Source organism: Tachyglossus aculeatus, chromosome 4 (assembly GCF_015852505.1).
Source record: "Tachyglossus aculeatus isolate mTacAcu1 chromosome 4, mTacAcu1.pri, whole genome shotgun sequence".
Lineage (NCBI taxonomy): Eukaryota > Metazoa > Chordata > Mammalia > Monotremata > Tachyglossidae > Tachyglossus > Tachyglossus aculeatus.
Genome location: NC_052069.1, coordinates 65528353 through 65542587, shown reverse-complemented (window position 1 = coordinate 65542587; position 14235 = coordinate 65528353). Strand labels below are relative to the sequence as shown.

General features: G+C 38.7%; 1 protein-coding gene across 2 annotated transcripts in view; it reads right to left on the bottom strand.

The window, feature by feature from the left end:
- The window catches only part of DENND1B (DENN domain containing 1B), a 330783-nt gene that overhangs the window by 152050 nt on the left and 164498 nt on the right, over window positions 1–14235 (bottom strand). Inside the window, exons 7-10 of one of the 2 annotated variants that reach the window (XM_038744737.1) lie at window positions 11702–11782; window positions 9417–9476; window positions 7895–7948; window positions 1724–1834 (exon numbers count right to left, since the gene is read on the bottom strand). In XM_038744737.1, coding sequence (XP_038600665.1) covers window positions 1724–1834; window positions 7895–7948; window positions 9417–9476; window positions 11702–11782 — 306 coding nt within the window. The remainder of the gene's footprint in view (window positions 1–1723; window positions 1835–7894; window positions 7949–9416; window positions 9477–11701; window positions 11783–14235) is intronic. The other variant, XM_038744739.1, reaches the window with a different exon arrangement.

Here is a 14235-nt window from a genome sequence, read left to right as displayed (position 1 = left end):
AGGTGACATCACAGTCCGGCCTTCATAAACTACCAAAAATACATGGAATTAAGTTCACCCTTTAGATATAAAACTAACTCCCTCAACAATACCAAGCATCCGCTACAATTATTTATGAAAAAATGGCCAAATGATGAAACAGTGAGGGCTATTACTGATCACTTTTTCAACAAAATCTATTCATTATAGACTCTTTTCTGCAGATTTTGAGTTTGTGACATGCAATACACATAGGATTTAACCAAAAAACAACTAAAGTTATCTATTGTCTATTTTGAGGATATAATTTTAAAGTTTCCTGGAAATACTATTAGATAACTATAGATACTTGTACTTATGTACTAGAAAGACACAGAACAAATCTCAATCTATTTTAGTGAAAGAATCAATCACATTGAAAAATAAAAATTAACATTTAATAACCATACATTAAAAACGAAGACAGGTCTTCCTTTTGCTGAAACAATATAGAAGAAACGTGCAAACTCATGTGGATTCATAATTGTGTTCAGCCACTCTGAAAATTAGTTCTCACTGCCAGTTTTAATTCCAAAAAGAAGATAGTAAACCAAGTTCCCAGAGAAAAAGAGCAAGTATTTTTTTTGTTTAAAATAGATTTTTTTCTCATGTAAATTATTCAATTTAACTTACTTTAAATGAAAGAATCTTTGGGAGCAAACTCAATTTTTGACAATTGGAGAAGACCTGAAGAGAATTCACCTGTTTCTATTCACATATACTCTTTATATTCACATAAACACTTAAGCAACATCACTACACCACCACAAACTTTGTTTTTTGATTAAAAGGTGACATGCATATTTATATAAAGTACTATTCAAAACTTAACAAGTGAATTTCTAAAGGCCCAAGGCAAAGTACATTTCTTTCTTTACTACCAGTAAAAGTAAATCAGAAAAAAAAATACCCACAGTCTCAAATTTTCATTTGGTTCATGAGGGCTCTATTTAAGATAATAATCTCATTTCTGCATGTTATTTGAACCCAAGTTAAAACTGTGATAAAATAACTCCAAGGTTAATAATCCCTGCATGCCTTTCAATGAGAGCAGATAAAAATTAAGATGCATATCAAATAATTTTAAGCATTTTTATGACACCACAAAATTCTTCCATTCCAGCAATCTATAAAGAGCTAAAGAAAACCCTCAATAGAACATTTTACTAAGGAGCAGTGGCATAAAACCTTTAATAAAAAAATGTGCTATTCTGAGTTGTAAGCTATTATCACAGTCTGAAGGGCTCTTCCAAATCAGAGCTCTTACAGTATACGCTCCCAAGCCGTAACTCTGCAACAGAGATGAATCTACCTATTACCAGGTTAGGGTAGCAGCTATTATCAAGGCCCCTTGATTTCTTTCAAGCAGCTCCAATGGAAAAAGCCACAAGTGAATAATAAAGATCTCATAATAGCTCTTAAGAATTCTTTATAGAGTAGAAGGCACAGAAATGAACTCTGGAGAGTTAAAGAACTCTCATCTTCTGATAAGAAAAAATAATTAACCTGACAATGTATCTGAGCAGATCTTCTATAAATCCGACTTTTGTACTTCGAGGGCCAGATTAAAACCATATATCAGAAAAGTATGTAGACATTGTTTTATAAGTACACATGGAGCATATCTAAATCAGCAAAGGTCTCCAGGTCTTTTTGTGAAAAGTTCAATGTATTCTACTTAAAAGGAGATGTGTGAACTACTTACAGTGCTTAGTTTGCTCGAGGTAACGATGATACGCCGTTCATGAAGCATGCTGGCATAAACCTGCAGCATGTTGCTCACATCCACAGCAACAAAATACTCTGTGAGATTTCTCTGTTTAATTAGGAAAGAGGGGATAATATATATGATAGAGTCATATTAGCAGCAGAACAAGTTGTTGTATGCATTTATTGAAAACAACAGCTCAATCCCGAAGTACAAATAGGGGCATGACCAGTGAAAAATGACCACATTTGTTTATTATTATTAGTAGTAGCAATAATAATAATGATAATACTAATATTTGTTAAGCGCTCACCATGTGTCAAGCGTAGATACAAGCTAGTCAGGTTGGACACAGTCCCTGTCCCTCATGGGCCTCACCGTCTTAATCCCCATTTTACAGATGAGGTAACTGAGGCACAGAGAAGTGAAGTGGCTTGCCCAAGGTCACACAGCAGACAAGTGGCAGAGTCAGGATTAGAACCCAGATCCTTCTGACTCCCATGACCATGCTCTATCCACTAGGCCATGCTGCTTCCTAATTCCTGATTATCTCAGCAACTTCTTAGATTGTGAGGCCACAGAAGGATAGGGACAATGTCTAATTCCCACTGGTATATTTATGCTCTCCCAGCACCTAGTACAGTGCTCTGCACACAGTGACTGCTTAAAAAATACTAGTTCTTTGGTAACATGAAACAAGTGAGCATGAATTCGTCCCATCCTGCCATTGCCTCTCCCCTCTCCACTGCCCGGCTTGATTACCTTGTATCGGCATTTATGTACATATCTTTAAATTATATATTATCATTTTCATATGAATGTCTTTTTCCCCACTTTAGACTATAAACTCATTATGGGCAGGGAAGGTATCTGCTAATTCTGTTGTACTGTACTCTCCCAAGCATTTAGTACAGTGTTCTGAACATAATAAGCCCGTTGTTGGGTAGGGACCGTCTCTATATGTTGCCAACTTGTACTTCCCAAGCGCTTAGTACAGTGCTCTGCACACAGTAAGCACTCAATACGATTGAATGAATGAATGAATAATAAGCACTCTATAAATATCATTAATACTCCAGAGCTTAGCACAGTGTTTGGCACATAGTAAGCACTAAAAAACTATTATTATTATTGCCACATCCTTATCTTTCTCTTATATTTCAGCTGCTTCTCAAGAGATTTCTTGGCTGTTCTCCAAATTAACTTCCTACACATTCAATTGGACACTAACTCTTTCATCCCCTAAAATCAGCTCCTTCATCCCCTAAAATCACCGTCTGTCTCTTCCCTCATCTCACTGCTGTTTTCAACCACATCCTCTCTGTTACTTGCTTTCTGCATTCAATTATGCTCAAGCCCCCAACACATTAAACAAGCCCTCTTTTGATCCAACGGCCCCCTTCAGCTATGGCCCCATCTCCCTGTTCCAATTCCTACCCAAATTCCTGGAACAGGTCATCTACAACAGCTATCTTTATGTCCTCTCCACCAACTCTTTTGACCCACCGCAGTCTGATTTTCAACCCCTTAACTTCACAGAGACTGCACTAAACTCACCAATGCCCCTCTGATAGCCAAATCCAAATGGCTATTCTCTGCCCTAATCCTCCTTGACTTCTCACCTGCTAATGACACTGGGAACCTTAGTGCTCTGCACATAGTAAGCGCTCAATAAATACGATTGATTGATTGAACCATTCCTTCTTTGTAGAAGCCCTACTGAACCTTTGTTTGACTCAGAGGAGAAGCAGCGAGGCCTAGTGGATAATGTGCGGGCCTGAAGTCTAATTCTGGCTCTGCCACTTGTCTGCTGTGTGATGTTGGGCAAGTCACTTAACTTCTCTGTGCCTCAGTTACCTCACCTGTAAAATGGGGATTCATGCTTTAATGCTATGTCCAACCTGATTAGCTTTTTTTATGGTATTTGCTGAGCACTCGTTACGTGTCAAACACTGTTCGAAGTGCTGGATTAGATATAAACTAATGGGGTTGGACACAGTCCCTGTGCAGCATGGGTCTCACAGTCTAAGGAGGAGGGAGAACAGGAGAACTGAGGCACACAGCAGTTTAGTAACTTGCCCAAGCTCACACAGCAAGCAACTGGCAGAACCAGGATTAGAACACAAGTCTTCTGACTGTCAGACCCATGATTTTTCCACTTAGCCATGCTGCTTCTCAATCTACAGTCAATCTCTTGGGTATCTCATCCATTCATATGACTTCACTAACCATTTCTAGGCAGATAACTCTCAAATCTCCCTATCTAACCCTGACCTCTCATCTAACATACACTCTCACATCTCTTCTTGCTTCCAGGGCAGTTTCACCTAGATGTTCCACCAGCCCCTAAAACTCAATATTCCTAAAATGGAATTAACTGCCAAAAACAACAAAGATTTATTCTTTTATATTTTCCATTTCTGTCAAGTACACCATCATCGTCCCTGTACCAAAGGCCTGCAACTTCAATGGGAGCGGGACGGGGACTGTGTCCAACCTGATTATCTTCTATCTCCTCCAGTGCTAAGTACAGCGCCTGGCACATAGTAAGTACTTAATAAGTACCATTGAAAAATACCCACACCCTCCTATCTGTATTATATTTCTCACATTCATTCTACCAAATCTAGCCAATTCTTCCTATATAATATCTCCCAGATCTACTCCTTTCACACCACCTGAACAACCACCGCCCTGGTTGTGACTAGACTAAGGCAGCGTGACTTAGTGGAAAGACCAAGGACTTGGGAGTCAGAGGTCAAGGTTCTAATCCCGGCTCTGCCACTTATCAGCTTTGTGACTTTGAGCAAGTCACTTAACTTCTCTGTGCCTCAGTTTCCTCATCTATAAAATGGGGATGAAGACTGTGAGCCCACGAGGCACTACTTGGTTACTTGCATCTACTCCAGCACTAGAACAGTGCTTGGCACATAGTAAGTGCTTGACAAACATCATTAACCTCCTCCTTATTCATTTCCCTGATTCCAGACTCCTCTCCTTCTAATCTATCCTGCTCACTGGAAAGTTGTTAAGCATACATATTTCCACTCCTCGACAGTCTCTACCAATTTCCCATATCCTTCCACCTCGAGCTTTAAGTCTTCCAACTCGGCTTGAAGGCTTTCAACCAACTCATCCTATCTTATATATAGTAATAACAACTATGCAGTAAGCGCTCAATAAATACAATTGAATGAATGAAACAGACATTAAAATGAATTAAAGGTGAGCGTGGGAGTCAGGTGGGCCTGGGTTCTAATCCCGGCTCCTTCACTTGTCTGCTGTGAGATCTTGGGCAAGTCACTTCACTTCTGGGCCTCAGTCACCTCATCTGTAAAATGGGGATTGAGACTGTGAGTCCCACGTGGGACATGGACTGTATCCAAATTGATTGGCTTGTGTCTACCCCAGCGCTTAGAACAGTGTAGTTCTAACAGCACAGCCCATAGAACAGCATATAGTAAGCGCCTAGCAAATACCATAGTATTATTTCTGAGAAGCTGTGTGGCTTAGTAGAAAGTGAGCCCGCTGTTGGGTAGGGACCATCTCTATATGTAGCCAACTTGCACTTCCCAAGCACTTAGTACAGTGCTCTGCACACAGTAAGCGCTCAATAAATACGATTGAATGAACTATGGTATTTGCTACCTTCTTGCTCTGTGCCACATATTAAATGCTGAGGTAGATACAAGATCATCAGGTCGCTCATGGGGCTCACAGTCTTCAGTAGGAGGGAGAACAGGCATTGAATCCTTATTTTGCAGATGTGGGAACGAGACACAGAGAAGTGAAAAGAGTTGCTCAAGGTTACACATCTGATCTCTTCATTCACTACTCCTCAACTCAATCTCTTCCCTCCTCTCAAGACGATCTAAGAATATCTCATACTCACCTCTCCCATCTTTGATTCAATCTCTTCCCTCCTCTCAAGACGTTCTAAGAATATCTCATTCTCACCTCTCCCATCTTTGATTCCTTGTCTACATTATTCCCCTGGTTTGGGCCTGTCTCCCCAAATTTAACGGACTATAGTGTCTCCCAACAGTCAGTGATAAAAAAAACTCCCATCTCCTCCAACAAGCCTTCCCAGATTAGTTCCTGGCACTCTAAGTCAAATTTTCCAGCTTACATTCATTCTGAGCACTTTTGTATATCTGTTATTTGACTGTACACACTTCCATTATTCTATCTGCAAATATTTTTATGACTCCCCCATTATGTAGTTGGTGCCTAGTGGACAAAGAACATATCACTTAGCTGATTTGGACTTCTCCTGCACTTAGTACAATCCTTTGAATTAAGTGGGAATTCAACAATAACTGACTCCACCTACACTGGCTAGGGAAGCAGTGTGGCTTAGTAGAAAGAGTACAGGTTTAGGAGTCAGAGGACTTGGGTTCTAATCCCACCTCCACCACTTGTCTGCTGGGTGCTTTAGTCAAGTCACTTAACTTCTCTGTGCTTCAGTTACCTCATCAATAAAATGGGGATTAAGATTGTGAGCCCCAAATGGGACAACCTGATTACCTTGTATCTACCCCAGCCCTTAGAACAGTGCTTGGCACAGAGTAAGCGCTTAACAAATACCATTATTATTATTATTATTATTACACTGTCATGAATTTCTTTGCACTGGCTCTACAGATTAAGTACTAAAGCTCATCCCTCATTCTCGAAGGGAGACTCCATCACTGGATTTCATCCTATTTATTACAATAGCACTGTAATGGACTATAAATCACCTTCTGGTAACCTGCTTCCTTCATTAAATGCACTGCTTTTGTTTCTGGTTTGGGCAGCTTATTCCTTATCGGTACACTAGTCACATACTGCTCACGATAAAGAATGTTCAACGTGTGCCTTCTCTGTACCAGTTTGTATTTATTTTTCATTTTTTCCCAACTCCCAATCAAGTGGACCTCACCAGAGAAAGAGATCAAAAGAAGTTGCAGCAGGCAATTTAGCCTTCCAAGCTGTACATACAATTTTAAGGAAGTGAAGGTAAAATATGAGGGACCGCAAAGTGACTTGCATATGACACTGTAACAGAGAAAGCCAGTGATGTGAGATCCCAAGTTTGAAAAAGATTGATGTATTGTCAGTCAATCCCTGGGGAAAAGGAAACTGCCCGAAATGGGCCCGGGATACCCAGCATGGGAGAATCCAGAGGCTATTTAAAGGATTTAAGGGCTCTGATGGGCTGTCTAGGAGCCACAGCAGGAGTTTTGAGGTCTCAGGGAAGCTCGCTAGTTTATATCCCTCCCAGATGAATTATGTGGTATTGGCAGACCTTGAACCTACACTGAATGACCATTCATTCATTCATTGTTTTTACTGACCACTTACTGTGTGCAAAGCACTGTATTAAGCACTTGCTAGAGAACACTATAACAATAAACGGACACATTTCCTACCCACACTCCACTAGCTCTAGACATGGCAGTGATGAAATCAACACAGTGCTTACAATTCTAAGTGCATTTTGGACTCTTCAGTACTAAAAGCCTTCAGCAAAAATGCACTTGTGAGTCAGTTTAGACCAACTACTTTTTTTGGACTGCCTCTCATTCATTCAATCATATTTATTGAGCTCTTACTGTGTGCAAAGCACTGTACTAAGCACAGCAAACAGACACATTCCTGCCCTCCTGTGGAGACCTGCACAAACTCTGAGAAACTGAATGGCTTAGTGGATACAGCACAGACTTGAGAGTCAGAAGGACCTGGGTTTTAATCCCAGCTCTGCCACTTTTCTGATGTATGACCTTGGGTAGGTCACTACACTTCTCTGTGCCTCAGTTATTTCATCTGGGAAATGAGGATTAAGACTGAGCCTCAGTCCAACCTGATTAGTGTGTATCTACCCGACTGCTTAGACCAGTGCCTGGCACATAGTAAGTGCTTAACAAGTACCATAAGGAAAACAAAAAAAACCTCTGGGAAAAGAGTTGAGGATCTTTCTGGCAAGTTTCTTTACCACCCAAGGGAAACTATCCGCATGGTTAATACCACTCCGCATACCCACCCACACAGCATATATGAATGCTGATGTTAAATTTGCTCCCACAGTTCTGAATCCATAATTATACAAAGGTCTGAGAGAAAAACGTGATTTCATCTACCAGGCTGTGAAGTAGAAAACAATGCAGAAATCAATTACACACTTACACTTTCAGGTATGGTTGGCAATCCAGTTAAATCAGGAGTGATGAAGTACGAATGCTAATAGATTAAAAAAAAACACAAAAAAAGAAAAGGGCACAGTGATTGAGGATTATTTGAATGACACATTCCACCTGAATAAATTTATGACTATGACGTTTCTCACTTTTCTGAAATAATTTACCAGAAGGGAAAAAGCTATAATTGCAACAGGGGGAAAACCCAATTAAATCAGGGCAAAAGCCTAACCTTCAAAATGGGTGCAAATCATGTCATTTTTAGCCACAACAAACTTTATGAAGATAAAACCTCTGATTCACAAAACTAGGGCTTCGTGGGACACAGTGCTCACACTTCAAAAACAATTGATTTTTATTTTAAATGGAAAAAAATTCAATCTGATTGCAGAATGGTAGAAATATCTCTAATTTTATATCTTCAGAAAGAGCTATAATTTTGGGAGACATACAGAACGAAGACTTCTGACCCCGAAGACATCACAATCTTTTAAGTCTTTTGAGTTTCCAAAATGATCCATGACCAAAGTTGTTGCCTTTTACATGTGTTTACACTCTTTAGGAAACAGCAGTAAAATAGGTTTCACCTTGTTAGCTGGGCCATTTTCACTACCTGGCTGCCTCTGGATATTTGGTGCTTTGTGGATATTCATTAAAAGTCACATGGGCGGTCATTGAACATAATGCATTTTAGTATATTATTTCTCAAGCAAATTGCACTTAAATATGTCAGAAAGCTTAGAGGGTGTTTGAAAACAGCACTGTTATTCCTATTTATGCCCCCAAATCATTTTTCTAATGTTAGTGATTTGAGAAGAGTTAAAATTCAAATACATTAGTCATTGACAAAATTATATGGCACGAATAGATGCACAAATACCATTTCAGTCTAGATTATACCTTGATGCCCCCAAAATTTATTTTCTGTTCATATTAGCCTCTCCTTAAATTCTATTCTTTCTTCTTACAAGGTCCCAGAAGGGCAGTCCATTTTTTAATTGTTCTAATCATTTCATATTGGATAGAGTAGACTTTCGAAAAATGTACCTAAGGATAGTCAAAACAATGGGAAAGAATTTGCCTATTGCTGCTAGATAACATGGCCAGAAGACATATTTTCTCAGAGAAAAAAAAAATTGTAACAAGTAAAAACATAAGATTTCTCACAAAGTAGTGAAAAATCTAGGAACAGGCAGGAAACAGCGACATGCTGTGCAATAACTACTTTGTTGTTGCTATTTTCAAAGGTGGGAGTTAATTTAAATGTGGTTTCCATTAACTCACATAAATTTTAAAGAATTATCTCAAACAAACCTATAGTTTTCATGAAAGGCTTTTGCAAACAGAAAATAAATACAATCCAGAGAATTATTTTTCTTAAAGAAACAAAATCAGCTTCCCCAAAAGATAAGATGTGAATAGTTTGTAACTGAAATCAACACATACAATCCTGCCAGTGATTTTTGCTTTTTCATCCATGATTTCCAGTAGCCGATATCCTTTTAACTCACCGGTACTACGACAGGCTGTTCTTTGAGAACTTGCTCACTGGCAATAAATATCTCTTGGTTCTTATATACAAGGGAAAAAATGAACATTTCATTTGGTTTGCTAAGTTCTATTAATAAATGATTATCTAACTAACTGCATCCAAATCTTTGCAACACCAGATATAAAAGGAGGAAATGGTCATGGGTGAGGAAAGGATCCTTCTGTATGCATCTGACAACTGGCATTGTTCTGAGATAAGAAATTAAGTAGACTAGAAAGGATTTTACTATAGACACCTAAAATATAAAATACATTTTAAAAATCATTTTTAATGATGACTGCAAATAAAGATCATAAACTACAGTTTTAGGAAGAATTTTATAGAGTACATTCACGCCTCTGGAGAAGAAGGATAACTTCTTTGGTCTGAACTAGCTTTCACTGACCAATTTCTTCCTAAACAAAAATATCTGGTATTCACAGAGGAACAGGTTAAAAATATCAGATGTGAGGATGGACTTTATCAAATTCAGGCTGAAGCACAATCACTCCCATGCTCCAATCCAGACAAACTAAGATTTATCTACGATTTATTTTCCTCAGTTATAATAGACTATATTCTCCTTTATGGTCCACTCTATAACCATATTTCACTATTATGCACAGAAAAAGTCAATGAAGCAGTTTTTAGTTTCTGTTATTTATGAATGGAGTTAATGCCTTTTAAATCCAGGTTTTTTCTAGTGAGTTTGCATTTGACCTACTGGTGACATACTTTGCAAATAGATTCCAAAATGAAGTCTTAAGTAGCTCAGGATTCTGATATTGAACCTAATATGGCTAGTTCTGGGGTGAAGTGTAAAATTAGTAAATACCTTTCAGTTCAAAAGTTGTTTATGAAGTCTAATGAAGAGTGTGGTATCTAGCTAAAGGTATGTTGAAATTTCAGCTACGAAGAATGTAATTCACAAAATATAAGATGTGGGATTGTTATAATAATGATGGTATTCATTATATGGTATATCATCCAGTACAATTAGATTGTAAGCTCATTGAGAGCAGGGATCCTGCCTAACCACTCTACTGTAGGCATTTATTCATTCATTCAATCATTTACTGAGCACTTACTGTAAGCACAGCACTATACCAAGTGCTTAGGAAAGTATAATATAGCAATAAACAGATACATTCCCTGCCCACAATCAGATTACAGTCCAGAGGAGAGAAACAGTACTATACTCTTCCAAGTGTTAGCACAGAGTTCCACGCACAGTAAAAGTTCAATAAATATCATTGATTGATAGATCATTTGAGTTGTATTTTACTCCCAATTGTAAATTTTTTTTTTTTTTAAATATTTCACTGATGATTTAAACATTTCACTTGGGAAACCTTTTTTCCCCCCAAACCAGCAAAGAGCCAGTTATAGATTTCTTCTTGATCATTCTTTATGGATATTCTGTCACAAGGTTATAAGTATTGTGACATCAAAGGAAATATTTACCACTAGAAAATCATGGCCATTAGTAGTTGAAACTATAACAAGAGGAACAAGCTTGACTGATGTTAGGAACCAGTGAATGACATCGATATATTTTTGTCTCCCCAAAGGTCTCCTTGGCTTTTCTCTTCCTGTCTTATGGTCTTTCTAGTAGATATGAAACAAGGTGATGACAGAAACGATCCTGAACAACACATTTAATGTTTTCAGGAAAAGTATTTATTTCACATCACTTAGAATTACAGATTTCATTTTTCCTCTACTAATTTCCTGAGAATTTTCCACATGCCTAAAAATAAACATTCTTTACATTTAGGTCCAAAATGAATATCACTATCTCATATCTCAATGTTTTTCGAAGCAAGCTACAGGAGTGAACACAATCTTGATTATTATCTTAGAGTTGCTTCCCAGATCCTTGATTCGTAAAAGCTTTATATTTTTATTTCAAAAGACTTTCAGATATTCAGTTCAAATGGAAACACAAATGTCCATCTTTTAAAAAGACCCTCATTAATTTGGTTTCTCTGGGGCACAAATCCAAAATGTCAGAAATAAATAGTTCCAAGGGTAAGTTTTGGATGCCTACACTTTTAAAATAATAGTCTTGGTTTGGAAATTGCTACATAGTAAATTAAAATAGTTAAAATGTTACATGAAAAAAGAGAGAAGTCATTACTAACCGATGATTAACCTAATATCAAAGCAATAGCAGTGGTATCCTTGGGAAGGAATTGTTTCATCTGTGTTGGCGTGTGAAAGCCTTCATAACATTAACAGAACTAATGCAGATTGGATACCTACCACACTTAAACTAACAGGAGTGTTTGCCTTTGGAACAGCATGCTCATACAGCGATTTCAACATATCGTTCAAGTCATTTTCCTAGAGAAAAAAGGAAGTTCAAGACCAATTTTAAATTAAATCTACACCAATAGAGCAAATATTTTCAATTATAATCTTAGCAAACCCAAAAGACATTTTCATGGATCAAGTTTAAACATGAATATTGCAGTAACAAAATATGATTCTGTCCCATAATAACACTAATAATGGTATTTGTTAAGCACTTACTATGTGCCAAGCACTGTTGTAAGTGCTGAGGAGGATACAGGGTGATCAGGTTGTCCCTAGTGGGGCTCACAGTCTTAATCCCCATCTTACAGATGAGGTAACAGGCACAGAGAAGTTAAGTGACTTGCCCAAAGTCACACAGCTGACAAGCGGCAGAGCCGGAATTAGAACCCATGACCTCTGACTCACAACCCCATGCTCTTTCTGCTAAGCCAGGCTGATTCTTTTAAGTACACTGACTAGTCCGGAGTTTGCTGCAAAATCCTACACACCCATGTGCTTTTTCAATTCAGCTCCTGAGACTCCTGTTATGCCAGAATCATTTTAGTTGGGCTAGTTCCTCACTGACTTTCCAAATTTGGGTCTGAACACAGAAACTCCAAAAACAATTGATCTAAAAACTTGGTGTTTTCCACCATTATCATCCTTATCAACTGCATTATTAAGTACCCTGGCAGCCCTGTTCTGGGCATCTACTGGGGAAGAGTGGAGTGTTGTGTCGTGCGTTAGCTGGAGACAGAGCATTATATTGGGCGTTGATTTGTTTGGGCAGCTGAGCTCTGAACTGGGTGTCTCCAGCCTGCAAAGGACACTACTCAGCACCTGCAGCGTGCAGAGTCCTTTACTGGATGCCTACTGAGTGTATGGCACTGTACTAATCATCCAGAAACACAGAATAGAAGCAAGATATGCTAACTCTATCCTCAAAGAGCTTATAATATAATGGTTAAGGCAAAACTGTTGCCAAGGTAGGAGTCTCCCAATGGAGGGGTAAGGGCTTTTCCCCATTCCTTTGGACAAACAGCAGTGAAGACAGAAGGGAGCTGGCTTTTTGCTGATCAATCAGTAGTATTTACTGAGTCCTTCCTGAGTTGCACAGCACTGTACTAAGCGCTTGGGAGAGTACAATATAACAGAGCTGGTAGGCAGATTCCCTGCCCCCAAAAAGCTTGCAGTCTAGAGGAAAACCAGCAAGTACACATAGTTTCAATGGAGAGGATGGATATTCCAGTTGGAGAACTTACTTAAATCCAATATTTTGTGGATTCTATTCAATCCACATTTAGACTTTAGACAAAAATGGAACCTCAAAATATTCTATGTTAATACTCATTTCATTCCAAGGCCTGAGAACAAGGACTGTGCTTTGCCTTTGGTGCACTCTCCCAAGGTTTTAGTTCTAAACCTAGGAGGCCTTCAACCAATACATTAGGAGTTAGCTGGACGTTCTGCACACAGTAAACGCTCAATAAATATGACTGAATGAATGAATGTTCGCCATCTTGGCTCCTCCCCTACACTTACTTTACCTTGGGTCAATTCCTTAAAGCAACAACAATTTCTGTTCATCTTTAGATAAAGCAATAACACTTATCTTGTTCACGTGATTCTGAGACTGCTATTCACAAAGGCCTTTGGGATTTGGTGATGCTAATACTATTGGAAGATAAAAAATTTATTTTTTCTAATTTCTAACCCCCCCCCCCACCAGTTCCAGGGATCTTGTCATCATTATTATTATTACTATTGTTATTATTAAGTGTTTGTTAAGCGCTTGTGATGTGCCAATTACTGTCCTAAGCACTGGCGTAGAAACAAGTTTATCAGGTTGGACACAGTCCCTGTCCCACATGGAACTCACTGTCTAAGTAGGGGGGAGTAACATTTTAATCCTCGTTTTGAGATGAGATAACCGTGGCACAGAAAGTTAAGTGACTTGCCAAGGTCACAAAGTAGACAAGAGGCAGAGCTGGATTAGAACCCAGGTCCTCTGATTCTCAGGCCGCTGCTCTTTTCACTAGGCGATACTGCTTCTCTATTAAGAGTTGACACAGGCAGTCATCAACAACACATTTTTTGATAGTTTATGTCAGTGACTCTCTTAGAACTCACTGAAATGACGCTGTAATAATAATAATAATGATGGCATTTATTAAGCACTTACCATGTGCAAAGCACTGTTCTAAGCACTGGAGAGGTTACAAGGTGATCAGGTTGTCCCACAGGAGGCTCACAGTCTTAATCCTCATTATACAGATGAGGGAACTGAGGCACAGAGAAGTTAAGTGATTTGCCCAAAGTCAACCAGCTGACAATTGGCAGAGCCAGGATTTGAACTCATGACTTCAGACTCCAAAGCCCGTGTTCTTTCCACTGAGCCACGCTGTTTCTCTAAAATTCAACTCCAATAAGTTTTTTTTTTCTGCTATAAGGAAACTTGGAGGGAAGTAGACATATGGTTGGGGAGGCCAGGTGACAACTCA